General features: G+C 34.4%; 2 protein-coding genes across 3 annotated transcripts; both read left to right on the top strand.

Annotated features, from left to right (window-relative positions):
- The first annotated feature begins 11,021 nt into the window (after positions 1 to 11,021).
- LOC134250644 (3-hydroxyanthranilate 3,4-dioxygenase-like) lies at positions 11,022 to 16,908 on the top strand. Its single transcript, XM_062732995.1, has 9 exons — positions 11,022 to 11,222; positions 13,875 to 13,956; positions 14,468 to 14,551; positions 14,799 to 14,905; positions 15,218 to 15,319; positions 15,658 to 15,701; positions 16,401 to 16,549; positions 16,724 to 16,792; positions 16,900 to 16,908. The coding sequence occupies exons 1-9, from the start codon at positions 11,128 to 11,130 to the stop codon at positions 16,906 to 16,908; spliced, it is 741 nt and encodes a 246-aa protein (XP_062588979.1). The 5' UTR covers positions 11,022 to 11,127.
- A 5,511-nt stretch (positions 16,909 to 22,419) lies between these two features.
- Positions 22,420 to 24,443, top strand: LOC134250631 (protein SREK1IP1-like). 2 transcript variants are annotated; one of them, XM_062732984.1, is made up of 4 exons: positions 22,420 to 22,491; positions 22,923 to 23,057; positions 23,558 to 23,609; positions 23,904 to 24,443. In XM_062732984.1, exons 1-4 carry the CDS (start codon positions 22,428 to 22,430, stop codon positions 24,289 to 24,291), a joined length of 639 nt encoding a protein of 212 aa, XP_062588968.1. In that variant the 5' UTR covers positions 22,420 to 22,427; the 3' UTR covers positions 24,292 to 24,443. The 2 variants fall into 2 exon arrangements, with proteins under 2 accessions (XP_062588968.1, XP_062588967.1); XM_062732983.1 differs by having other exon boundaries at positions 23,898 to 24,441.
- Positions 24,444 to 26,616: the final 2,173 nt, after the last annotated feature.

Genomic DNA, 26,616 nt, shown 5'->3' with positions numbered 1-26,616 from the left:
CTCTGGATTTGGTTTCATGAAAGACGACTGAAGATTTAGTGTCACTGGACTCTGCATCTTCCAGGTCTGATTCAGAATTGTCTTCATACTGAAATTTGTTGGATGCTGGCCTAGCATGCTGCATTTTGGCTGACAGTTTCTGTACTGCTTTTTCCACCTCCGACTGAATCAATTGGGCAATGTTTGAGGTTAGAGACACATTATCATTATGGATTTGCAACGGAGCGTCATTAGGTGGCACCAGATAGTTCTGAAAATGTTGACTGGTGTTGTTGTTTGGAGGACCATTTTGACTTCTTCCAAAGGCGCAGCTGGTGGTAGAGGCGTTCTGAACCATGTAAGATGATGGGTAATTAGAAGGGAAACCCATACTTGAAACAATAGGTATATTACCCAAAGATGTAGGAACAGGACCTGTACAAGCAGCAGGTAAAGTACTGGCTGATGAGGAAACTGGTAAAAAATGACCAGTATGAGGTATGACAGGTACATAACCTGTATTGTGTGTACTGGACATTGTATGTACTGGTCCTAATGCGCCAACATTAAAATAAGGTTTTGAACTATTTGGTACTTGACAATGCATGAAAGTACTGCTGGTCATTGAAGGACTATGACTGTGAGGTACAGAATGTGCAGTTGAGAGTGTGGTCAAGTAACCAGTGTTGCAATTTTGTAAATGATCAGGCAACGTGTTGCTAAAGCCTACTAAAGGTGAAGCTACTTGACCTTGAGTACCTGACAAAAATAATGGTGGCCTAGCACTTACTTCATGTGAAAATAGTGAGTGCACTGAGTTGTTACCCTTATATACATTTGTCAAAGAGCTAGGAGCTCTAGTATGTGTGCTGGGTACCTGGATAACATCAGTAAAACTTACTGTCGTAAATGAGCTTTTGGATGTTACAGGTACATCACCTGAATTGTGTTGCAAAAGGGTATTGTTTGTAACATGTACTAAAAATGTATGGTCTGCAGCAGGTAATTTACCTGCATTAGTTGCAAATATGTCAGACTCTACATTTGTTTGTGGAGTAGAACTTGTCAGTCTTGTGCTAATGTTTGTGTTATTAGCAGGTGTTTCTATCAGTTTTCTTTCTTGTTTTTCAGACTGGACAGATTGAGATGCATCAGAACTGTAGTCTCTACCCACCAGTACATCCTCTTCTATGTGTCTGCTTACAGGAGATTCCATATCTCGACTTCTTCTTGCTGCGCGACTACGAGCTTTTTTCTTAGAACCCACGACATAGAGTTACTTTGTAAACAAGTAAAATAACTTGTACATAAAGCACCAAGATTATGCAAATAAACAGTATTGTATACCAAATGTTTTTTTTTTCTTTTAAATAACCTGTAACTAACAGGTACATGAAAAACTTCTTTTTTTAGAGGTACATAATTCAATCACTGGATCTGTAAATTTTACAGATCCCGCCGTGGATGCCAAAATTGTAACGTGCGGATACGCTAACTGGACTGTCTTCAACAAGTCAAGAACTCCATTGAAAGTTTATAAATTTATTTAACAGGAAACAAAACAATACTGTTCAACATTTCACAAAATCTCTGGTGTTTCACAAACTCATAAAAAAAACCTCTATAACTGGAGTCTTATCCAGTAATTAAATAATTCATGTGCAAGTCTAACTCTCTTAGACCTATTAAAATCCCAAGTTTAATCCTAAACTGGTAATGAACCAGTAATCATAAAAATCCACACCAGTAATATACTGGTAAATAAATATTATTCAATCTCTGAATAAAGTTTTCCCCCACACCACTTAATACTATCAAATTATTTAACCCAAAAAAAACTAAATTAAACACACACCTTGATACAGTGGTGTAATCTGCTGTCTCTTATCTACTCTACTGTCTGCAACTCTCGTTCTTACTATATATACGTCATAAAATACTACGAAATGACGTAGAATACGATAACCAATAAGAAACGTCGCGCACCTGATCATCAACCAATCACAGGCGATACGCGATAACCTTATTCCCACGATAAAATAGACAAGTAAAATATTATAGCTACTTTATAAACAAAATAACTTTCGTAATAATTAAAGAATATCGACATACAATTAATTAAATAAATCGCCGCTTACAACTTTTAACATTTTAAGAAAAATGCATTCTCGGAAATCGCACTTCCGGAATAACAAACCATGCGGCGAAAGAGAAAACATACCAGGTAACAATTTACCGAATAATCGCTAAACAAACACCGTTTTAATTATGTGATCATGTATACAATATAGGAAGCTATAGATAACAATTAATTTAACATCATAACAACAATAAAATCTCGAAAAGCAAACAAAATAACGTATGCGGCAATACACATCGTCTGACAGAATTCGGGGGTCGTATCAAAACACAATGCACTAAAGAAAAATGTAATCAAGTAATACGGTTAAAACTTCGTGATTATAATATCACTGTCACTCTATTTGTCACAGCTGGCTTTTAGTATAATGAACACTAGATCTTTCATTTCTTTAGAACCGGTCACGGTAGCCTAGTGGTAGAGCGTTCGCTTCGTGATCAGGAGGCCCAGGTTCGATTCTCGCTCGTGGAGCCGCGTCAAACCTAAGACGTAAACATAGGTAGTGATTGTTCCTTCGCCAAGCGCTCGGCATCAGTTCTAAGTGAATGTCACGGGCCTTTCGGATATGACCTTAAAAACGTATGTCCAGTGACACGGTAGGCGTTGGCACGATAAAGAACCCTAACTGCTCAATGTAGATCTCCAAGTTTGCTGGTGATGTCAGTATATTATTCACTGCTCTTAACTTGACATATATCTCACTCCATGTCAAATAGTCTCTCTTCGGTTTTCCATCTAGTCTAATTTCCTGACGTCTCTTCCCCAGTTATCTCTTCATCTTATGGTTCGTGAATTTCCTTACTTGATTTGTTTTCTTCTATTTCTGGCTTATGTCTCTTCCCGTTCTGTGTGCCTTAGCCTTTTCTCCCTTTGCAGATGGTTCCAATTTATGTTTGACAAATTCTTGGTTCTGCTTCTTATACTGCATTATTTGCTTTCCACTTGTGTCCTGACTGTATGTAGGTTCCGGCTTCTTTTATTTTTAAATCATTTGAGTCCTTAAGGGTCATTTATTCCAGTTTTGATTCAACTGACGAAAATCTCTGCGGCAGTCAATCTGTTGCCAATGATATCGATTGATTTTCCTCTTAATGGCATCTTCAGTTGTTATGAGTGACAAAATTGATATAGGCATCCATGCTCGAATATGCAATTTTTCAAGTAATCTTGTCGATGTTAGCTGTCCAATCTTTTGTCTCCTGTTCTAGCCGTTCGCTTTTGATGACGTCATTCGATGTATATTTCAACATTTGCCTTAAATTGGTATTTAACTGTCCTGCAGTCTGTTATGAACGCCATGATTGATCATCCATAGCTGATCGCATAGATTTATTGAATTTTATGCCAAGATACGAAGGGATGCGCATAGCTGCGTTTTCGTACGATTCGTTGCGTTTGATGCAGTATGGTCACGATGAAAATAACTTCATGTGGCGTGATCGCTGACGATCTGCCTACCCGTTCAGGTGATGAATTACGTTCTAAATAGGGTTGTCAAAATTTAGTTGACAAAAGTAACTCGATCTTTCACGAATACGACTATCCGAATCCCGGATTTGCAACGGTCCTCTACCGATCAGGGTACCTCAGCTCAGTAATCGGGAGGTCGAAAGTCAGAATTTCAGCCGCGACTGACCTAAGTCGAAAGAAAAGGTAGCAACTGTTCCTTCACCTTGCGTTTGGCACTTTGAAGTGAAAGTTGCGGGTCCGTCGGATGAGACCTTAAGACCCGAGCGTGAAACACGCTAGCTTTGAAATATGATTGTACCCTGACAAATATACATGTACTTTACAATCTGACTTGTCACCCGCGTGGCGCAGTTGTTAGAGCGTCTGCTCAAGAGTCGCGAAGTAAGGAGTTGATCAATCCTAACGTCACAGGTTCGAATCCCACTGTGGGACGTGGAGACCAGTCCTTTGAATGAGACCGTATAAACCGAGGTCCCGTGTTGCAGTAGGTACTGGCACGAAAAATCCCTTACTGCTCAATGGCTGTAAGTGCTGAGTAGAGGACCAAATTTGTAGCTCTCCACCGGCAAGTGGCGGTGTCTCCATATGAGGGAAAACTTCTAATGAGGGACGTTAAACAACATACAAACAAACAAACAATCTGACTATATTGAGTCCATTATATTTCATCTATTAAAAAGTAAACAAAACAAAAACATACAGTCAATAAGAATGACAAAATTTGAGTTTGATGACAACGTGGTGTTTGCAGTGTTCATGTTATTGCTGTCAAGGAAGAGCAGAAGTATCTGTTTTCTTTTCTTTTTTCCTTAGGTGTAGCCTCTGACTGAACGAGTTCAGGCGCAGCAGGACATGTGATCACTCACTTTTTTTGCCCCCTGTTTCATTAGGGTGGCATCTTCAAAATATTTTGCAAAAAAATACATCTCGTTCCGATCGGTGAATGAAATTGAATTTTGCCCGTTATTTGTGTGAGTCTTGTAAGATAGCGTCAACACTGATGACGTTTACTCTCATCTGTCCGTGTCAAATCGTATTTGAGCGGGAAAAAATCGTGTTAGCTTGTGTGCAGTAGAACCACATAAAACGCCACAGAAAGTGACAGAACATGAGAAATATCGCAAGAAATCGCAAATCAGCGGGATTCCGATGTTTGCTCTGTCCGAGGTCGATCCTGATGATCACGATATAAAAGTCAGATTAGATGATTGTGTTTACTTACGATGCAGTTGAGGTTACTTACGATGCAATACGGTCTGGGAACATATACATAGCATTAGAAACAGACATCTCAATTTTGCAAGCTTGAACTTCATTCGGGTGTTTCCTCTCTGGCTCTCAATTGTACTCCTTTCGTCTGCATCTATCGTGTCATGCGTGGATCTAGAGGGGGTCGGGGGGGTCAGGACCCCCCCCTGGAAATTACCAGGTTAAAAAATGTATATAGTAAAACAAGAAAAAAGTTACCATGGACCCCCCTGGAAAACGCTTACCCCCCTGGTAAACGCGAATATGTGTGAAATGGTGTGAAAAGTGAAAGATTTGAGGGAATAGAAGTCACCACTACATCCCCCCCCCCCCCCCCCCCCCCCCACGAAATAGGTTTTTGACGTTTGTGCGAGTTTATGTTTTTTTTTTTTTTTTTGGTTTTTTCTTTGCTTGTCAAGAAATTTCTGGGATTGGATTTTTTTTTGACTGGGGTGGACCCCCCCTGGAAAAAATTTCTGGATCCGCGCCTGCGTGTCTTGGTGACGGTCAAATTGTCCCGCGTATACGTAGTCTCTGCTGAATAGTTGTCTGATGTGGTCCTCTGGTCTCTCTCCTTCTCTCTTTTATCAAAAGATTCTTTGCCGTGTCAAAAAGGACGAAAAATATAGTACATCCTGTTACCATGCCTTTTTCGAGTCGCTGCCACAATGGTGCTATGGTCTACCAAACTGAACCTGAGATGGACTCTTTCCATGTGATCCTTCAAGTTTTCCACAAGACAATTTTTGTGCCATATATGGCAGTGCTTCAGAGCTGTTTCGATGAATTTATGACACATCGCACCATAGCTATTCGCAAGATCAAATCAAATGACATTGAAGCCGACCCCTTCTATTCTTTTTCGTTCTGATCGATTGTATTCTGAGCATTTTGGAAACTCTGGTATACCTCCATTCCGCACTGGAGTATTCACATATCTGTTCACTCCTTCTTGCATGTACTGTGAAAAAAAGCATGCCTTACACATGATATACCAGGGTCCCAGATAGCAAGCTGACGTTGGGCCGATGTTGGCATGTGGTTGGTAGATCGGCTACATATCGCGGTTGGCAGAACGATATTGGGCCAACATCGGTCCGACATTGTCATTACAACAGTCGGTGTAATGACATTGTTCCAACATCGGTCCGACATTGTAATTACAACAGTTGGTGCATTGACATTGTACCAACATCGGTCCGACATTGTAATTACAACAGTTGGTGCACTGACATTGTTCCAACGTCGGGCCAACATCAGGCACGTAGCATCGTTCTCAAAAGTGTGGGGGGGGGGGCATAGAATTTTTTTTACTTACCTGAAAAAGTTGACAAGCAAAAGGATAGGGGTGGTGGTGGCCAACTTTTTTCAAGGCCAACGTCCTTTCACTTCCAATTTTTTTTGCTATTTTTCCTTGATTTCACTATAGGCCCAGCCCCCCCCCCCCCCGTTGCTACGTGCCTGAACATTGTTATTTTTATTGTTGAAGTATGGACATCTTTGTAATGTTGGGCCGACATTGTTGAACCAATGCTGCTATGTAAACTTATGTTGAAACGTTTAAAAAAATATTTATTTAATTTATTTTTTTTTAATTCTTTGTTTATTTATTCATTTCTAGTTATTTAACCCTTACGTAGATTTTCAAAACTATGGAATATAACTTAGATTTTTCTCTAAAACTGTCGACTAATAGTACAATTACGTCGGAAAACGGGCTCGATAAGCAATTAATTTAAACAACACACCGCGCCGAAATTTAAATTTTTGGTGGGTTACACGCAGCCATGTTGATGTGAAAGAGGTGCGAAAAGGAGAATCATGACTAGTTTTGGATGGAATTTCTGTTTTGACAGAAGATGAAGACATTTTACGACCCGGTACTGCGGTAGGTACAATGTACAAAATATTTTAACATTTGTCCTTGAATGAATAATTGCTTTTGCGACTGTTCCTTAGTCAGGACACTACACATAAAACGCATTGCAGTGAAATCATTTGAGCAAGTGCCATTTCAATTTTGTTATAATAATTTAACACTTCAGTTCTAAACATCTCTCATAAAGATGGATTTCAACCCGAATTTCCTCGTTTGGGATCGATTCAGGAATTTTAGTGTTCCTCTCTTCAACATTTACAGAGTATGTTGTACAATGTAATAATATATATTTATTTTTTAATGCATGTTCAAGATAATTTTTAGCACTTATTTTGATTATTTAATAGTTGCATGCAGTGGACTGTGCCCGAGACGATTCCCTAAGCACTGGCGAGTTGTCAGCTTGTAAAAATGGTGAGAACCAGCTCAATTTTTTTTTATTTTAAAGTAACACAAATAACCTAACATTGTTTTTATTAACTTGTATCTTTTAGCATAAAACTATAAAAAATATTGCATCCACTAAAGTAAACAAGAGCCTGAAGAGGTTTATATTCTTAATTTTTAATTTCTTTATCCTAAAAATACATAACAATGGATTCTGACAGGTAATCTAAACAGTGGCGGATTTCAGAGTTAGCGTAAATCACAGTTTCGTCTAGAAAATGTAAATACGTCTAATTGGTAGACCTCATTTTTACCCTACAAAATCTCTAGAATCCAGGAGCTTCCGGGGGCTTCGCCCCCTGGGCCCCACTAGGCGGCCCGCAGACCCCTTGCCTAATTTTGCCTAAATAAAAACAATGCAAGATAGTGAATTTCTATTTTACACTATACTGAACTGTCAGGTTGAAATAACCAATTCTTGTAGAGCCTTACTTTATTATTTGTCATATATTTTTGTTTATATATTCGATAGATATTGATTATAATACATCCTAATGGTCATCTTTTCTTTCAGAAATTGTGCCTGCAAAGTTTGAAGTGACTATGGAAATGATCAATATTGAACTTTCTGAACCTTCCTACTTAAAGTGAATCCGTTCGTGACTGACATGACCATTTATTTGGCTACCCTCTAACATAACGGCATATTTTATTTGTTTATTATTGTGAATTTCATGGGATATCAGTGAGGAAGTGATTCAAGCAGATACTTGACGAGAAATTTGGAATCTAACTTAATTTGGATCTTTGGCATATTCGGTGAAAATAGCATGTGTTGATTTTATGGGATCTTTTTTATTAATGTAGTTGTGTAGTTGAGATTTTGTACTTAATACATGTGTTTTTCACTCTAGTACTTAATACATGTGTTTTTCACTCTAGTCTATTCATTAACTTTCTTTGTACGGTAAATGTACATGGGCAACTGGAAGTTCTTTGTAAGTTCTGCAATTGACCTCTCCCAATGTCATTAAGTCAAATGCCATATTTTTAAAAAAAGAAACAGTTTGTTTTATTACAAAGAATGTCGATCAGTGAGAATACTTTGAAAAAATGTGCTTACATTGTACATCTATAAGTGTATATGTAATATTATATATTTGTTTCAAAACACATTGTAAAAGAAACGAATTTTTAATTTTGAAATATAGATTTGATCTATGATAAATTGTGATGTTATCATTATTTCAGTTTTCATTGTATATTCCTGGGATTTTTATATTTCCATGGAATTCCATAGATTTCTTAATATCCTTGTACAAAAATATGTTGGGACAACATTGGGCCAACATCAGAATTGTAAATTTTGTATGACATTGGGCCAACGTAGCGCCAACATGTCGGTGCAATGTTGCTTCGATGAGCAAAATTACAATGGCCCAATATAAATTTTCCGACATTGGGCCAACATAACTGACAACAGTGGCCCAACGTTGGACCAACGTCAGAATTATCGTTCTATGACATTGGGCCAACGTTGCGCCAACATGTCGGCACAACGTTGCGCCGATGAGCAAAATTACATTGGCCCAATATAAATTTTCCGACATTGGGCCAACATAACTGACAACAGTGGCCCAACGTTGGACCAACATCAGAATTATCGTTCTATGACATTGGGCCAACGTTGCGCCAAAATGTCGGCGCAACATTGCACCGATGAAAAAACATTGGCCCAACATCATTTTCCGACATTGGACCAACGTAACTTACAACGTTGGCCCAACATTGGGCCAACGTAAGCTTGCTATCTGGGGTAGCCCTAATCTGAATAATTCGTATGTAATCTCTGCTGGACTCTCCTCCTTTGGTACAAAGCAACCACCTGCTACTTGCCAGCTTGTGATATGTAGCCTAACTACCAAATGATCCTCGTTAGTCTCCATATTAAGAAGGTTGTAGACCTTGTTTGTCACACCATGTTGGTTCAAAAGCTAAACATTAAACCCGTGCTTTCCTCACGACTTCTCTAATTTTGTCCAATGTTGTTGATGATAGAGGCTTCAAAGTTGGTAATACAACCTCTATTCTGTCATTTTCACCAAGTGGTTCCAACTAGTATCTGATCCCATTCAAATGTGTTTCTTTCAACACCCTCTCTATGATCATTAATCTTTCCAAATGCCTTGGCCTCAAACGCAAGTCGCGAAGTTATATGGATTCCTGACAAAAGCTGTTCTCTCGTGTTTCTGATTCTCCCTGCGTTCCTTCCTTCTTTCCCTTCCTGAAGTCTTTTCTAAGTTGACTTAGTCCATCTCTTTATTCATCACTGCTTCGGCTGTATCGGTTTGCAATTGTTCGGAGGTCACTCCACCGTATGTCTATTTCTTCTTGTATGGTTAACGCTTCTCTCTTATTGTTTCCACCCCATTACGAACCTTTTGTCTACTATCGCCCTATATTCCAACATGCGGGTGTACACAGTACTGTGTTGTGTACAGGGTGTATGCTCTCAAGGCGATAGTAAGCTGGTCGAGGTGGTGCGTTTTTGTTATGCGCCCAGATCGATAGATCCGAGGCGTACAGTGTATATTGTTTTTGTCCTGTCTGTTTGTCTGTTTATCTGTTTGTCTACTGAAAACTTTAACCTTCACCATAACTTTTGAACCTTGAGATATAGGGACTTCATATTTGGTATGCATATTTCACTAATAAAGTTCTTTCAAAGGACACCAACGTCAATGCCCTTGTGACCTTGACTGTGACCTACATGCTAAAAATAGCTTTTTCAAACTTTTGCCATAACTTTCGAAGCATAGGAGATAGAGACTTCATATTTGGTATGCATACTTCACTAATAAAGCTCATACTAAAGACACCAAAGTCATTGACCTTGTGACCTTGACTGTGACCTTAATGCTAAAACTAGCTATTTTCGAACTTCTGACATAAATTTTGAACCATGGGAGATATAGACTTCATATTTGGTATGCATACTCCTCTACTAAAGTTCTTTCAAATAACATTAATATCAATGACCTTGTGACCTTGACTGTGACCTGTATGCTAAAAATAGTTTTTTGTAACTTTGTTGCCGCCGGGCGCATAGAGTTTCACAAACACATCTTGTTTTAATTTCTCAATTTATGGATCTTCGCGGAAAAGCATTGGCTTTAGGAAGAAACAATTACTTAAGGAGTATATGATTGCCTACTTTAAAAACATATGTTGCAAACTGTCGGTTTCATCATTTTTTTTACATCAAATATCAAATATTATAACAACCAAAACTTGTTAAATAATATTTTTTGATCATGTTGATTTCTAAAAATAAAATCTCCGTAACTTGGAATTCGTGATATCAAACATTTAAAAAATTGTTGATATCAAGAACATGCCATAATGTAAAAAAAAATCAAATTATCAACTATTAAATTTTTCGATGTCAAAAAATGATTTTTTTTATATTAAGATTTTTTTTTATCATGTTAATACCAGAAAATCAATATAACAATAGAAATATTTCTGAAAGATCAAAAATTTTCTTTTTTTTTTTTAATCAGTAATAATTGTTTTATATTATGAATATAAATTATTGATGTCATATTTTTATATCGTATATGTATTTAGTATTTTGATCTAAAGAATTTACAAATGGTGCCTCAGAAAGTTTTCTGGATCCGCCAAATTTTTAACTTGTAGGTGCGTCAAATCGTAGCCATTTCATTGGCCATTTCGAAAGGCGTGTTGTTGTTATTCTGCCTTTACTGTTTTAGAACTGAAAGTTACACTTTTAGCCTAAATAGGTAAGAACATTGGGGGTTTTATTGCCCGTATTGTAAGATAACACAAATGGCATTGCCTGCATCATGATTAAAATATGTTGTCAAGGAACTAGGTCTCGTTAACCATCGGGGTCAATGTTCTTAAAATATATAAACACAGGTACAATTTTACAAATCTGCATATTATGTGTCCCACTTTCAGACTAATGTGCTAGACACATCAGAACAATTTGTGAAAGATGGCAGATGTAAGTAAACCCGTGGTCTACAACAGAGAAAAATGGTTGGAGGAAAATCAAAAGTTCTTCTTACCTCCTGTCTGCAACAAAATGATGTAAGTGCATGAATTCAATTATCAATAGCATGTATTATTCGAGTCAAAATTTGACATTAAAATCTCATTATCATGTTATCTTGGTGAATGTCATTGTTCTTTGAAAGTAAAATTGTCTCATTGTCTCCCATTTTCTGGTAGACATGCAACCCCCCATCCTTGTTAGGCGGTTTGATTTTGTCCTTAGCTGATTGTAGGCAACAGACTGGTCAAAAATTCAGGGTAACGCAAGTTTTTTTTCTTTGTCCATTAGGGCTGGGTATTGGCCTGAGATTTCGTATTGCGATATATTGCGATATTTTTAACTGTATTGCGATATGTATTAATTGCAATATTTTCAATGTTATAAAAATGGCATTTTCTTACTATATTTACTTTAATTTACATGCAGAATGTACATAACTATGATAAGTAACCAACACAGAAAAAAGATCTTGTTGAAATAATTTAAGTTATGCTCTGAAATGTTCCCACAAACAACTTCCGACTTACTGTTTGGTTCATATAACAAACTTTTATAAGTCCATTTTTATATTTAATGACAAAATTCCTTAATTTATGCACATTGCCAATATATCGATATTACAAAATTGTATTGCGGTACGATATTTTTTGTCATTGTATTGCAATATATTGAAATATCGATGTTATTGCCCAGCCCTATTGTCCATCTGTTTGTATGTTGGTCCCCAAGGTACTGACCGTTTTGACCATTTGACCTTGACCTTTGTAAAAAAAAAATCAACCTTGGCCCAAGTTTTCAATGATCAGCATTATTAACACTAGAGCTTTCACATTTTCAGAGATGAATTTCTTGTGAAAAGATCTTTCCATGGGTATACCAACAAAATTTTGATTCTTTGACCTTGACCTTGGCATTACCTGTTTTTTGAAAAACTTTATCAGATGGTGCTAGGGTTTTCATACTAGTATTTTAAAGTTTAGTCTTGTGACAAGATCCAACTGTTTCTTACTTTTGAGTTGCATTTGAGAAACTTTAACCTTTCCCATACAGGGGCATCAGTGTTTCATGAACACATATATTGTTTAACATGAAACTTTTTACCATATTAAGAAGAACCCAACTTAGGCAAAAAAAAAATCCAATAATATATTTCATAGTTGTAATTAATAACTTATTTTCAATACCTGTTAGTAAAGCTTTTGGTGCATTTTAGTAGTACCTGTGGCAGTCAGCCGGGTACGATCGCAGATGGCCAGATAGCTCAGTCAGTAGAGCACCTGACTGGAGATTAAGGGGGGCCAGGTTTGAATCCGGGTCTGGTATGCTGCATTTTTCTCCTCTATGGTTTAACATTACCAAAAGGTATCATACCATGCCACTGAACATGGTAAATATACATTGTCTTAAATAAACATTCGCATTCACTTACTGCTCATCTTTGTAAATGAATTTAATAAGGACTTGCATATGTCAATTATTGATAATAGTATATAATAGTGTTGTGCTCTGCCTGTATTATACATGTAATTGACTTAATAGTATAGTCAGTTAGTGCATGGGTTAGAGATGAGAGCACTATTTTCAAATCTTGACTGCATAAAACATGCAAAACAAAACACTACAGTTATTATTGTAGTGTCACTGCAGTTGTCTATTTAAATCCCCAACCCTGAACCTGTTTGCAGACAACAGCTAGATTTCATTGATAGTTTTCTTGTGCATTCTTTAACATGTTTAAGGTCACCCCGATATGAATATTAAAAGAATTTTCATGACTCCTTGGCTTGGAATCATGCAGTTATTGTAGCTATGTGTAATTTAAAAATTTAATATGATTTTTTTTAAAATGTATATCCTAATAGGATTTTTTAATATAACATCCTTTACAGTAATGACATATGATTTAGAATTTGTTTATTTCTCTCTGTGTCAAGTGCATGAAACTGTTTTTATATTTTTGTTGAAATACCCCACAATTTCATTGAATTCTTAAAGCAAGATTTGGATATATATTTTTTTATTTTTATTTATTTTTTTCTTGGGTATAATATAGATTTTGCCTCATTCTGTTCTTATTATAAATTCAGTTTGTCTGCAAAGACTTTTAAACCTTTATCTGTCACTTTAAGATATTTTTGAGCTGTTTGTTTTGAAGTTAAGGTGCCTTCATGATATGTATTTGCATTCATTGGAAGCTGGCATTTTATATAACACAAGCTGCCTTCATTATTGATATATTTTGAGTTGTTCTAGTGGCATGGCCTTTCTTGAAATTTTAAGAATACAGTTGCTGTTTCTTATTTGTCATATATTTTTGATTCATTCCAAATTTGACCATGGTCGTGTTTTCTACTCTCTGTGTCAAGTGCATGAAACTGTTTTTATATGCCCCTTTAATCCAAGATTTGGGGGTATAATTATACCACAAATATCCAAGCATTAACCTTGACCATAACTTTTGAATAGTTGATGCTGGGGCTTTCATATGTCACTTGTTTATTCACTGTACGTGACAAGACCTTTCAATGGGTTTTAAAATATTTGACCTTTTGACCTTGACTGTAAGTTTGACCCACATTTGAAAAACTTCAAAAATATCTCACCATTAACCTTTAGCATGCTGATCGAAATAGGATTAACGTACCACCTCTCAGGTTGAATTAATTAGCTTCTGTTTTGTTTTATAGGCATAATGATGGGCAGGTGAAGTCCTTTTTTGTTGGCGGTCCAAACCGAAGAAAAGATTACCACATAGAAGAAGGAGAGGAAGTGTGTTCAATAACAGAGAGAGAGAGAGAGAGAGACATAAATTATTAGATATTTCAAGTTAATGTTACTTTTTAAAGAAATGTGAATGCTATATTGAATACTGTATGTGTACATAAATTGGCACAATTAAAATTTAGTGCAATCACTGGGTATTGAGTTGTTGGTATATTCATGAATTATCGCAACATGTGCCATTTATTGTATTTTTATATGATTTTTTAGCGGTATTTATGAATTAGCACTTCTTTGTCTGCATCAAAGCTGCTAAAATTTGAAGCCCACTTTTTTAAGTATACATACAGTATTTGGACTAAAATGATTTTTAAAAATACTAATACATGTACTAGTATCTAAAAGTCTCTATAATATGTACATGTACCTAAAATAAGGAAAATAGTTGATCTTTAATAAAAATAAAATGTGTAAGCTGTGAAATTGTAAGAAACCTAAATATTTGGTTTCATAATCTACTAAGAAATTGTATTTTTAAATTATGATCTATATATTTTAGCTTTTCTACATGCTGAAAGGTGACATGTGCCTTAAAGTTGTAGAGCAAGGAAAACACAGAGATGTTCCAATCAAAGAAGGGGAGGTAAGCATGTCTCCACATTCTACCTGCTCTTGGTAGAAATGCATGCACTTTAATGTTGCTGAGCTAATGAGAAAGCATTTCTACTTCATTTTCAAGACAGAATGGGAAGGGAAGGATTACATTAGGGCAATTGACCCCTTTCTAGAAAATAAAATATGAATTCATTATTCATCTGCTTAAAAATTAGCTATTGGATTTTATTTACATTATATTAAAAAAAATATATTGAATAATGTTATTTTTGTAGATATTTCTGCTCCCTGGCAGAATAGCCCATTCCCCTCAGAGGAAAGAAGACACAATAGGTTTGGTGATCGAGCGAGAGAGGGCAGAGAATGAGTCAGATGGATTAAGGTCAGAGCAAAATTGGAAATGTTCTAGCAACTTGTAGTTTTAGTACAAAAATGAAACTGGTTAGATTATTGTATAAAGGCTGCTTTTGCTCCATATTATTTTTGCCTTTCTCACATTTGCAAACTGTTTTGATTGTTTGAGATTCAAGCAGGTTATTTGTACATATTTTATGGGGAGGTAACTGTTTATGCTAAATTCACACCATTAAAAAAAATGATAATGAGGACAAAAGAACTTTTCTTTGTATTCAGATTTAAAATTTAATGACTTTTTGACTTTTTTTATGGACAGGCAATTAAATTTCTTTTTAAGATATTATATAGAAGAAAATGGAGAGAAAACCCTGAAATCATTGTATGAGGAGTGGTTCCATTGTGAGGACCTTGGTTCACAGTTAGGACCCATCATAAAAAGGTAAGACTTGTTATCAAAAAGTAGGACTTAATATCAAAAGGTAGGACTTGTTATCAAATGGTAAGACTTGTTATCAAAAAGTAGGACTTGTTATCAAAAGGTATAACTTTGTTATCAAAAGGTAGGACTTTTTATCAAAAGGTAGGACTTGTTATCAAAAGGTATAACTTTGTTATCAAAAGGTAGGACTTGCTATCAAAAGGTATAACTGTTATCAAAAGGTTGGACTTGTTATCAAAAGGTAGAACTTTCAATCAAAGAGTAAGACTCTTGATAGTTGCTTATTATGGGTTTGACTGTATTCATTTTGTACTAACAACAATTTTGTTGTCTTTCAGATTCTTTGCATCAGAGCAATATAAGACAGGAAAGCCTCTACCAGGTCAGTTTTTAAGTTTAAAGTTTTAAGACTGTGAGGTCAATAACTATTGTATTTTTTGCTTGTCAGTTTTTTTTTGTGTGTGTGAGAGGGTGTGTGTGTGGGTGTGTGTGTGTGTGTGTTTCTGATTATAAATTTCTAATCAAATTTGAATCAACACTTTTATCCATAATTTTATCTGTTGCTAAAGTTACATGAGCATTTTCACAATGATTTAAAATTTGAAGTTTTGTTCTGCCTGCACAGTAAAATTAAGCTGTGAACTCAAGTAATATTTCATACAGAGGGCTTCTAAAAAAAAAACTAGATTTATATTGTTTAGGAGTAAATGTATTTATTAAAGGAACTATAGGTGTGCATTTCATTGGAAATAAAGGGGAAATTATTCAGAGGATGTACATATATTGCTTTATGCATTAATTAACACTAAAATGTAGGAAAAGCAAAATATATTTCATATACAAGTACAGTCAAACTTCGTTATCTCGAACCTGATGGGACTGAGAAAAAACTTAGAGATAACCGGGGATTTGAGATATTGAAGGTTAAATACTTATGGAATATGTGATTGGGACTTCCAAATCACTTCGACATATCCATGGTATTCGAGATATCGGAGTTCTAGATAGTTCAACTGTATATTATTTTGAAACACAATGAATTACTTAATCTGATATAAATCTTGAATTATTACTTGATTAGGAACCATACCTGAAAATCCACCCATTGTCCTAGACAGCAAGAGATCACTACAAGACCCATTTAACTTACACACATTTATTGATGGTAAGCGTCAGGAACTAGAAGAGAAGGGAAGAGTCAACTTGTTTGGAGACAACAACCAGTTTCAGGTTTGACCAAATTGAAATTTAGAGGGATTTTTCTTACCTTTTTTTTGGGAGGAGCATAAAATGAACTAAAATGTTTTTTTTATAACCTAAGCATACAGTATATGAAAATGGATAAAAGGGTCTTTCATGTGAATAAATAACATGCAGTTTTATTTTCCACTTCATCTTGAACAGGTTGATCTGTATGGCAAAGGCAGTAACACAGGACAAGTGGAAAATGCTGAAACCTTTATTTGGCAAATAGTAAGACATAATTTTTATAGCTATTTATACATGTCAAGTATTTTCACTGTTGCATTTTGTGGAATTGTGTGGTAAGAATTAATTTAAATAAATGAATAAAACTGCAGGAATTATAGCTTTTATTATACTTCTCTCTCTCTCTCTCTCTCTCTCATATGTTAAAATGTTATACTATATAAAGTTTAAACAACAGTAAAATAATTTAAATGTCTATCTTTAATAAAAGTTCATGCATAGTGTTGTAAAGCTATACCCCGGGGTATCATGTTAGTCAGGGCAGCACAAAAGTAGGTCAAGGACAAATACATAAACCATGATTGATTTAATGTTAAGTGATAGAATATTATTTAAGATTTCTTTCTTCTTCAAATTTTTGCCTCCAATTTTGATTTGTTACCAGGATGCATCAAGAAAAGCCAAACTCTTTCCTTCAAATTAAATTTACATTTTTTTTTTGGATGACAAGAGTGTTTGCATAATAACATTTTAGCTTCATTGCATTTCAAGCACTTGTACCTAATATGTATTCAGAGATAATGTAAAATGTATCAAGATTGTGAAATTTGAGGAAATTTTCGCTGTATTATGTAATGTGCCAAATGAAACTTGTGTGTTGATACCAGTGCTTTGTGTGTAATTAATTAATATGTAAGCTCAAAAGTTGTTAATAATGTTGGGAGGCTCAGAAATTATATCATACATAAGTAACTAGAAAATGTGTGTATATACAGTCAGCTTTCACTTGCTCAATGGTGGTAAAGTGTAAATAATGAAGGTTGAGGAAATGTGCTTGTTTTGAATGTTTATTTGTCCCCCGCTTTCGCGAAAGCGAGGGGACATTAAATCTCATTCGTCTGTCCGTCGGGCAAAAAACTTTAACCTTGCCCATAACTTTTGATTTAGTGGAACTATGACTTTCATATTTCATATGTGTATTTCTTGTGACAAGACCTTTCTTTAGGTACCACGAAATTTGACCTTTTGACCTTGACCTTGGAGTTTGACCCACTTTTACACAAAAATTCCAAACTATTACTCTGGCCATAACTTTTGAATGGTATACTATCCTTTCCACATATGTATTTCTTGAAATCTTACAACAACCTCTCTCTCTCTCTTTCTCTCTCTCATATGTTGAAATTTGAATGGATTGCAAAGATTTATAAAAATTATAATAAAATTGAATACTAATAATGATGGATTAAACAGCAGAGATATTCAAAAACTTTGACCTTGGCCAATTTAAATGTCAGACATATTTCAATATTTATTCCTTGTGGCAAGACCTTTCATTTGATAAAAGTTAGTTTGACGGTATTTTGAGTTTGGTAATTCTGTTTTGAATGGTAAGGGCTAGGGCTTTCATACAGTCACAGTTCTGAGAAGACATTTCATTGGATACCACTAACGTTTACCCTTTGACCTTGACATTGGAGTTCAGTGATAATTTCATGTTATGATAGGGCAGCACAAAAGTCATAAAAAATGTCAAGGACAATTACATTTTTTTAATAGATTGATTTAATGTTAAATTGTATGTTGCTTTAATTATTATTTCATTATATTATTTAATATACCTCAGATTTAGAGCAATTTATTTAGGATTATGAATTGGCTTGCTGAAAACCTACATGCATATTTTGTGCTTGAATATCATACAGAAATTGTTAATGTATCATCTTTCTTGTATTTTTGGGAGAAAATTTTTAAAAATATAATTATGATTTGCTCATATATTTTGAAAAAAGTCTCAAGGTATACGATCAATTATCTAGCAGATGAGAAATAATATTATATGAACATTGTAATCTTAGTATATTCAAAAATAGTACATGGATTAATCATTGTCACACTCCACGAGTTTTGTGGCAATAGTATTTAACAGGACACAAAACCTGTGGCTTGCGACATGTATAGCATTTTGATGCTTTTTTGCATTTCACCTAGCAATGTGCCCTATGTGTCGTGCGTCATGTGTTAACATTTGAACATTTTCATCTTCTTTTCTGAGATGATTTCAACCAATTTTGGCATATCTATGGATGAATGTGAAATTTGAATTTCATTTTCGCTGTAATAAAATTAGTCTTTAAAAATGTGCTTTTTTACAAAATAAAACTTTTGTGTTTGATTTGCATGATTCTCTACCAAAATTGTTTTGTATGTACATGTACATGTAATTATATAGTGAAAATGCATAAATTCTTACTTTTCTCTGTCATCAAATAAACAAAGTTATTTTTGAGCAAGTGTGCCTAATTCAGTGTTAAATTTTATAGGTAGGTATTCCAAGGGTGGGGCTCAACATATAGTGAAAATGCATTTCTTTGAAAATCTTCTTCAATATTTTTATCAAATAAACAAACTAAGTACATATAATAGAATGTATGTGTGTTTTATGGCCCCAGGGTGTTCAAGCTTTCATTAATTCTTTGAAAATTTTCTTTTCTGCTCCTGGGTATTGAATAAACTAATGTACATTGTTATGATGAGCAAGAGTGTCTCTTTGAAAATTGTGAATTTCCTGGCCCCAGGGGCAGGGGTTGCTTTGAATGATTTTTTATATAAAAAAATGCATTAATTCTATTCAGAAAATTTTTTGCTTTAATTATAATAAAAAATCTGAAATTATGATGTATCTCTTTCAAAATTGTTATTTTACCCCAGGGTCAGATTTGGTGTTGGCAGATTACTGTACATATAGTGAAAATGCATTAATTCTTTGAAAATCTTTTCCTTTGATTTTAAATATTGGTATGATGAAAACCTACAAAATTGTATATTTTGTGGTTGGTGTTATCAGAGAAATTATAGTTAAAATGGCTTTTCTTTGTTTTTTTTACTCCTGGGTATCAAATAAACTAACTAAGTACATTGTTATGATGACCAAGAGTGCCTCTTTTTAAAATTTTTTTTATGTCCCTATATTTATGTTTTGGGCTCATGTATATTGTGAAAATGCATTTATTGTTTAAAAATCTTCTTCTCTGCATCTGGATATTTTAAAAATAAACAAAGTACATAGTTATGATGATCAAGAATGGCACCTCAACCAAATTTGTGGTTTTTTACATGTACAATGTAATTTGCTTTAGTAATATAGCTTACATATTCTTTGAATCTTATCATTTGCTCACATTCCACAAGTTTTGCGGTAAAAATCATATTCAAATTGTGATTTTAACAGAGTACACAAATTTTTGTACCTTATAAAGAAAAAGTTTTGAGGACAATGTAATTTATTCTTTTAATAATGTGGTATCCACTGAAAATAAAAATCATGAGTTGCATTCTCTATAGTGACTAGCATGCTAACCAAAAAAAAAGTGTGGCATTTAAATCACTTTTGATATGACATCATTTTCAAGTCTCATAAATACAGATTATGTTTTATTATATTTTTAAGACACATTGCTCTAATTTTGGAAACCAAAATATGATGTTTTTATGTAAACAAATTTAAAAAAATAAGAAGACCACTCATAACGAAAAATAGTGTTATAGTGTGAAAAAATGACTGTGTTTTCGTGTGTGTATAAAATTTCATGGCAAATAACTTCAATTTTCAAGATTTGTGCAAGTTGTTTTTTACATAAAGTATAAAATATTATAATTTTGATATAATTGAGATTTAATTTTTCCCCTTCATGTTTGTCGCTCTATAGGCTTATCTCTCGTCATGTTCACCAATCTCCTTATACCAATTATCTAAGTTTATATATATTTATGATGAAAAAGGTGCATCTAGCAATATACGGTGAATTTTATGCCCCTGGGTCAGGGGTAGGGGTGGGGGGTTACTTAGTCTGAAAATAAATTAATGCTTTGAAATCTTTGTTTTGGTATTAATCAACCATTTATGATGAAATAAATTTTATGATAAAGTTTCCAAAATTTTGAAAAAATGGCCCCAGGGTTAGTGGTTCCTTTGGAGTTCTAACTGGTTATAAAGTGGAAGTGTATTTTCTCTTCTGCAAAATTAAAACATACTTTATATACAGTCATTTTAATTCATTTAATATTCGATAAAGAAAACTTGAACACTTTTTTGAACATTTTATTTCACCTCACTTTAGGGCCTCATCATTAGTATATTTTGTTTCGTCTCATAAATACAGATTTGTTTTATTATGACACATTCCTATAGAAATGTGATGCAAATTTATAACCAAGTATTCTATTTACTGTATGATAAAATTAATTCTATTAAAACAAAGTACATGTGTATGGTGTAAAAATAAGTGTTCTTCGACAATTTTCAATTGAAATGTGGACCTTTTCACAAAATATCATAATACATTGTACGTGTACCAAAAAGCTAGGTTCACTTTATGTATAAAATGACCCTGTCCTTATAACAGTTAGTAAACTATCACCTCCCTCTTTTCCATTTGGTATATCAAAATAAAGTAGAGACAGTGCTTTCATTTTCTATGATAAATTTTTTTTTTTGAGACAAATATCATATTTCAGAAAATGCATTGTTCTTGAAATATAATACATTTAACAATGTTTAAAACATGTTTTTTCATTATGACCTTTCATTAAATTAGGTTGGGTTTTATATCAAATATTGAAAAAATGCTTCATTTTTAGGCCATTTTCAAGCGAATTTACAAATTATTGGGAATATGATGCATTTTATGACGTGCGTCATAATTAATGTAGTGACTACAGCGAAAACTACAAGACGTAATAAATACATGGTCACTAACAGTCCAAGTGATAAATACTGCATTATCAACCTAAACTGAGCAGTTTTGATTTTTCAGAAATTCTCAGGGCCAAAAATGGCCTTAAGTGGCTCTTGCTCTTTAAGTTTCCTCAAATGTTGCCCCCCCCCACTTGTTTCCCGAGTATCGAGACATTACTTTTAATATAGAAAATGTTCATTGCAAGTCTGGTTGCCCACTCTTTTTGTTTCACCGTAGTTAAATAAGGGTTATGTAGTATAACAGAAAAAAAATTGGTTTTGAAAGAAGTTGCATGGACACCCCCCCCCCCCTCCTCCAACAACGCAAAATACACTTTTGTGTATTTTTTATTACCCTTTTTATTTAAAAAAGGGTAAAACATACTTTATAGTCAATTTTTTTATTCATATTCGATGAAGAAAAAAACGTTTTGATTTTTTTTACATCGGGATCGAAATGCAACTTTTAGCATTTAGAGGAAATTCGAAATTATTATAGTACATCTTAGAGTTTATAAAACTACAGCAAAAGAACCACTTTCATTGGATATCATACACGCTAAATATAATAAATTTAAGTAATTATGACCCCTAAATTGGAATGGGTTACATTGAAAGTTATACTACAGGGGCTCATCTGAGTCATCTTGGACTTGCTACTCCGGGAAAATTTTCAATATAAAATCTGTCCTATCTATATTCCCATGTACTTAATTTCCCGGTATACAAGTTCCAACAACCTTCACATGGGGATGCATATTAAATAATAGTTAATATTAATACTAATGGGATAGAAAGTGGTTCTGCTGTCATCAAGATGAACCTTTTTTAATATTTTTTCCTTAAATTTTAAAACCACAGGACTTGTGTAGTAAAATAAGTCCAAGGTGACTATGGTGACCATTGTTGACCATAGACTTCTAATGTTTTTAGGGTATTTGGATGGCATCTTTTGCACCAAAGGTTAACGAGGGACTGAGAGCAGCTTGCAAAAAGTGTGGATATGGTAAGGTTATTACAGATTTATTCAATTTAATTTTAAAACGATACAATGTAAATTGCACCAATGAATGGCATACTGTATTTATACCTTTGATAATTATGAATGTTATCATTTTATATTGTGAAATATATATGTGCCTCATTAATGTTAACATTACATGGTACCATCATAACAAATTTCCAGGTTCCCATTCTAATCGTACAAACTCTGACACCACAGGAATAACAAATACTGGTTTCCTGAATTTTATTTTCTATACACACATAAGAATTAATAGACATTAGCACACACTTCTGACACTTGCACAATATACATGTAACACTCTGACAGTTTTATTAAACATGTTATAGATAACAAGTTATGATAGAAGTTACTGATGAAGGGTTTTAATGTCAGAAGAGTTTATACATATATAACACTTTGTTTTTCCTTAGCTGGTCACCTGACTTTCCAGTGTCGTAACTTTGTTCAGGCCGACCCAAATAAGGAGGTTTTATTGGATGTCAGCAGCACCAGCTCAGATTCCAGTGATGAGGATTTTGTGTCCCCCCTCACACAGCTCAAAAAAGGTGATATACAATTAAGCTTCATTATCTCTAACTCGATTGGACAAAAAAATTTTCATAATAGCTAGCTGATGTTTGCAGATAATGATATCAAGGGTAAACTTTTAAGAATGAGTGCTTGAGACTTCCAATTCAGTTTGACATATCCATGGAATTCGAATTGCATATATTCATTGTTTGAGATGTCAAAGTGAAAACTTTCCTCTCAGCTTGCTCCTTTTGAGATTTTTTTTGATTGAATGATGTATGCTGGGAAATTTATTTTTTTGATAGCTGTATGTTGGGATGTCTTATGTTTCCAAGATATGGATACAAAATACATACACATGATTGCAATGCTATATTTTTCAGAATTTTTGGAAAATTCACTTGATTGGTTTAATCAAAGTAAACCATTGAATTAGACTTGTGAAAATTTGTGTCAGGCAATGGTTTATTGGTACTTGTCTCATATTTCAGTTGTGATAGATCCATATGGAATGATCTGTTGCTTTATTTTCTAGAAAAATATGAGAAAGATGCAAAGAAATCTTCAAAGAAAAAGAAAAAAGACAGGTATAATCTTGGATTTTACATAAGCATTTATATGTTGAAAGCAAAAAAAAAATTTCATGCATAAAGCTGTGAAAACTGGCACAAGTAAACTACACTATGATGCTTAATTTTATCCAATGGAATTTATTTGCATGGACAGTCTTACCATTCATGCAAATGAAAATGCTGCCTGAAGTTCACTGTTAGATCACACAGACTGTATATAATTTTGAATCATTAAAATTATGGTGTTTCTAATTGAGATCCCATGTACAGGTTAATTTATATTCTGATATTTGTGTGTTATAGGTCAAGGTCAAGGTCACCAGTGAAAAAGAAAAAGTCCAAAAAGCACAAGAAACATAAGGCTGACACAGACAGTGATTCTGAGAGTGATTCACGAGAATCAACACATAGAACAAAGTCACACAAGTCCAAGAAAAAGTATCGACACAGAGACAGCGATTCTAGTGACAGGGAATTGATGAGTGAAAACAAATCAAAAAAACACAGGCATCGAGATAGTGATTCTAGTGACGAAGAGGTGAAACGCGATCACAGATCTAAGAAGAAGCACAAAAAGATGTCAAAGAAGCACAGGGGACGACGAGATTCAAGTGACGGTGATTCTGATTCTAGGAGAAGGCAGCACAAGAGATATGAAGAATCCAAGTATTTTGTCTCTTACAAAGAGATGATGTAAAATTTATTTTAGCTGAATGACTGCCAAATGTGTTTCATAATGTAAAGATGATTCTGATATAAAATTTGATAAATTTGATTTTTCTTCCCATCATTTGCAATGTCAAGCTTCAAGACAATAAACTGGAAACATTCATTTGTACATGTTTAGAAATAGAATTTTAATATTTTGAATATTTACTTAACAAACATATACATGTATAAAGAGAAAAAGTCTGTATGACTTTAAGTGTTTCTTTTAGCTTGCTTAACCCCTTGCATGGCATATACGCATTTCTATGCATCTGACTTGAAAAACAAGTATAGTGTGAAAAAACATTCATAACTTCGTTAATACTGGATCAGGAAATATCAGAATAAATCTTGCATCGTTGGAAAGAGAAAATAAATACGGTAAAATAATATGCAGAAAATATTTTTATTGGTTGTACCAGTTTTTTGCGAGCTTGAGTAAAACGTTGCGCACTATTTAAGCGATTTTGCCATTATCGAAATCAATGCGGGGTAACACATTATGTGTAAAAATGCTAATTTCTGATGTGTACATCCCAACCCTAACCAAACCCCCCAAAATACTTAAAATTGGTTTGTAAAAAAAAAAAAATGTATAATATGGCCATAATTTTCAACACAACAATAAAATATTTTTCAATATATTCAACTAAGGAAAAAAAACTAGAATGAAACTCATTATTTGATAAATTGAAATTCCAGCATGATTATGCTGTATTTCGTTGCCATGGCAACTGAAATAAAATTTTTATAATCATTTTCAGAAACAACACAATACCCGCTTTCGGAATATATATACATTGGTATATACAAAAATTACAAGAAATACCCTAAAAACTGCAATGAAATATTAATATTAATTTGTCTAGAAATGCTCTAAATCTTTGCAATGAAAGGGGTTAAGCCAATGGCCAGTCGAAGACTGTGAATTTAGTGCCACACAATAAGTTTCCAAATTTAATTAGGTCTGTTATTTCATGGTTCGAGGCCTGAAGTAAATATTGTGTGTATACCGAGTCCCAATGGACTAGGTAAATTTTTTTGAGGTGGTTCACCTTTTTTTTAAGGAGAGACAATAGGTGCTTTTCTCTTACTTATGATGTGTTGCATTACTTTCAAGGTCATTTGAATATTTATTTATAGCTGGTACCATTTTACAACTGGTGGGGGGGGGTTGATTTACAGCAGACATAGTGTTAACATGTATATTAAATGATTAAGGTAAGGTAAGGTTTAGAGCTAGGGTTAGCATTAGGGTTAAGTTAGATCTAGGGTAAGGGTTAGCATTAGGGTTAGGTTAGGTCTAGGGTTAGGGTAAGCACTAGGGTTAGGTTAGGGTTAGAATTAGCATTAGGGTTAGGGTTAGAGTTAGGTTTAAGGTTAGGGTTAGCATTAGGGTAATAGTTAAGGTTAGAGTAAGGGCTAGGGTTAGGGTTAGCATTAGGGTTAGGTTAGGTCTAGGGTTAGGGTATGCACTAGGGTTAGGTTAGGGTTAGCATTAGGGTTTGGTTAGGTCTAAGGTTAGGTTAGAGTTAGGGTTAGCCTTAGATTAGGGTTAACATTAGGGTTCGGTTAGGTCTAGGGTTAGGTTAGGATTAGAGTTTGGGTTAGGATAGGCCTAGGGTTAAGGTAAGGGTTAGGTTAGGTCTAGAGTTAGGGTTAAGGTTAGCATTAAGGTTAGGTTATGTCTGAGGTTAAGTTAGAGTTAGGGTTAGGCTGCAAGCTAGTGTAGCACAAGGGTTAGGGCTAGATTTAAGGTTAGGCTGCTAGGGTTAGATTTATCATTACAGTTAGGGCTAAGGTTAGGGTTAGGCTGCGAGGTAAGGGTTATGTTAGTTTAGGGTTAGGCTGCAAGTTAGGGTTAGCATTAATGGTTAGGGTTAGACATCTGCTTCCAAAACATGCAGTAACAGCAAGTATTTCTCCCAAAATTAGACCTTAAGTAATTCATTTATTTTTGGAATACTATTACAATTGTATTTTATTGCAACATGCCAAGAAAATCATAGCCCATTGCTTGGTACATCCATGATGTTACAGGATACTATTATTGAAATGCATGTAATTGCACTGATACCGCTTTTCACATGTAAACCAGCTTCAATGTTTGGTTAATTTGTAAGCTTTCCATTTCCAAACATTTTCTTCCAAGATAGACATGAAACAGAAAACTATTTACCCTGTTATTTTTTCATGGATAAATGAGCATGCATGAATGTCTTATAGTTGAATAGCATAAGGCGGCCAGTCATGAAAAGAACACAAAACGTGTTTAAGGACCCCCCTCCCCCTTGCAAAGGAAATGAACGGATAC

This window comes from Saccostrea cucullata, unplaced genomic scaffold (genome assembly GCF_032062105.1).
Source record: "Saccostrea cucullata isolate Sc308-1 unplaced genomic scaffold, CSIRO_AGI_Scuc_v1 ctg10, whole genome shotgun sequence".
In the NCBI taxonomy this organism is placed as follows: domain Eukaryota; kingdom Metazoa; phylum Mollusca; class Bivalvia; order Ostreida; family Ostreidae; genus Saccostrea; species Saccostrea cuccullata.
The sequence above is the reverse complement of the archived record's forward strand: the minus strand, read 5'-3'. Positions and strand labels throughout refer to the sequence as shown.

Bases quoted from the DNA above. Each gene is read 5' to 3' on its own strand.
- LOC134250644 (XM_062732995.1), top strand. From the start codon at position 11,128: ATGGCAGATGTAAGTAAACCCGTGGTCTACAACAGAGAAAAATGGTTG. The intron at 14,552-14,798 runs GTAAGCATGTCT...TTATTTTTGTAG, and splicing joins TTCCAATCAAAGAAGGGGAG to ATATTTCTGCTCCCTGGCAG. The intron at 15,320-15,657 runs GTAAGACTTGTT...GTTGTCTTTCAG, and splicing joins TTAGGACCCATCATAAAAAG to ATTCTTTGCATCAGAGCAAT.
- LOC134250631 (XM_062732983.1), top strand. From the start codon at position 22,428: ATGGCATCTTTTGCACCAAAGGTTAACGAGGGACTGAGAGCAGCTTGC. The intron at 23,058-23,557 runs GTGATATACAAT...TTTATTTTCTAG, and splicing joins CCTCACACAGCTCAAAAAAG to AAAAATATGAGAAAGATGCA. The intron at 23,610-23,897 runs GTATAATCTTGG...TGTGTGTTATAG, and splicing joins AAGAAAAAGAAAAAAGACAG to GTCAAGGTCAAGGTCACCAG.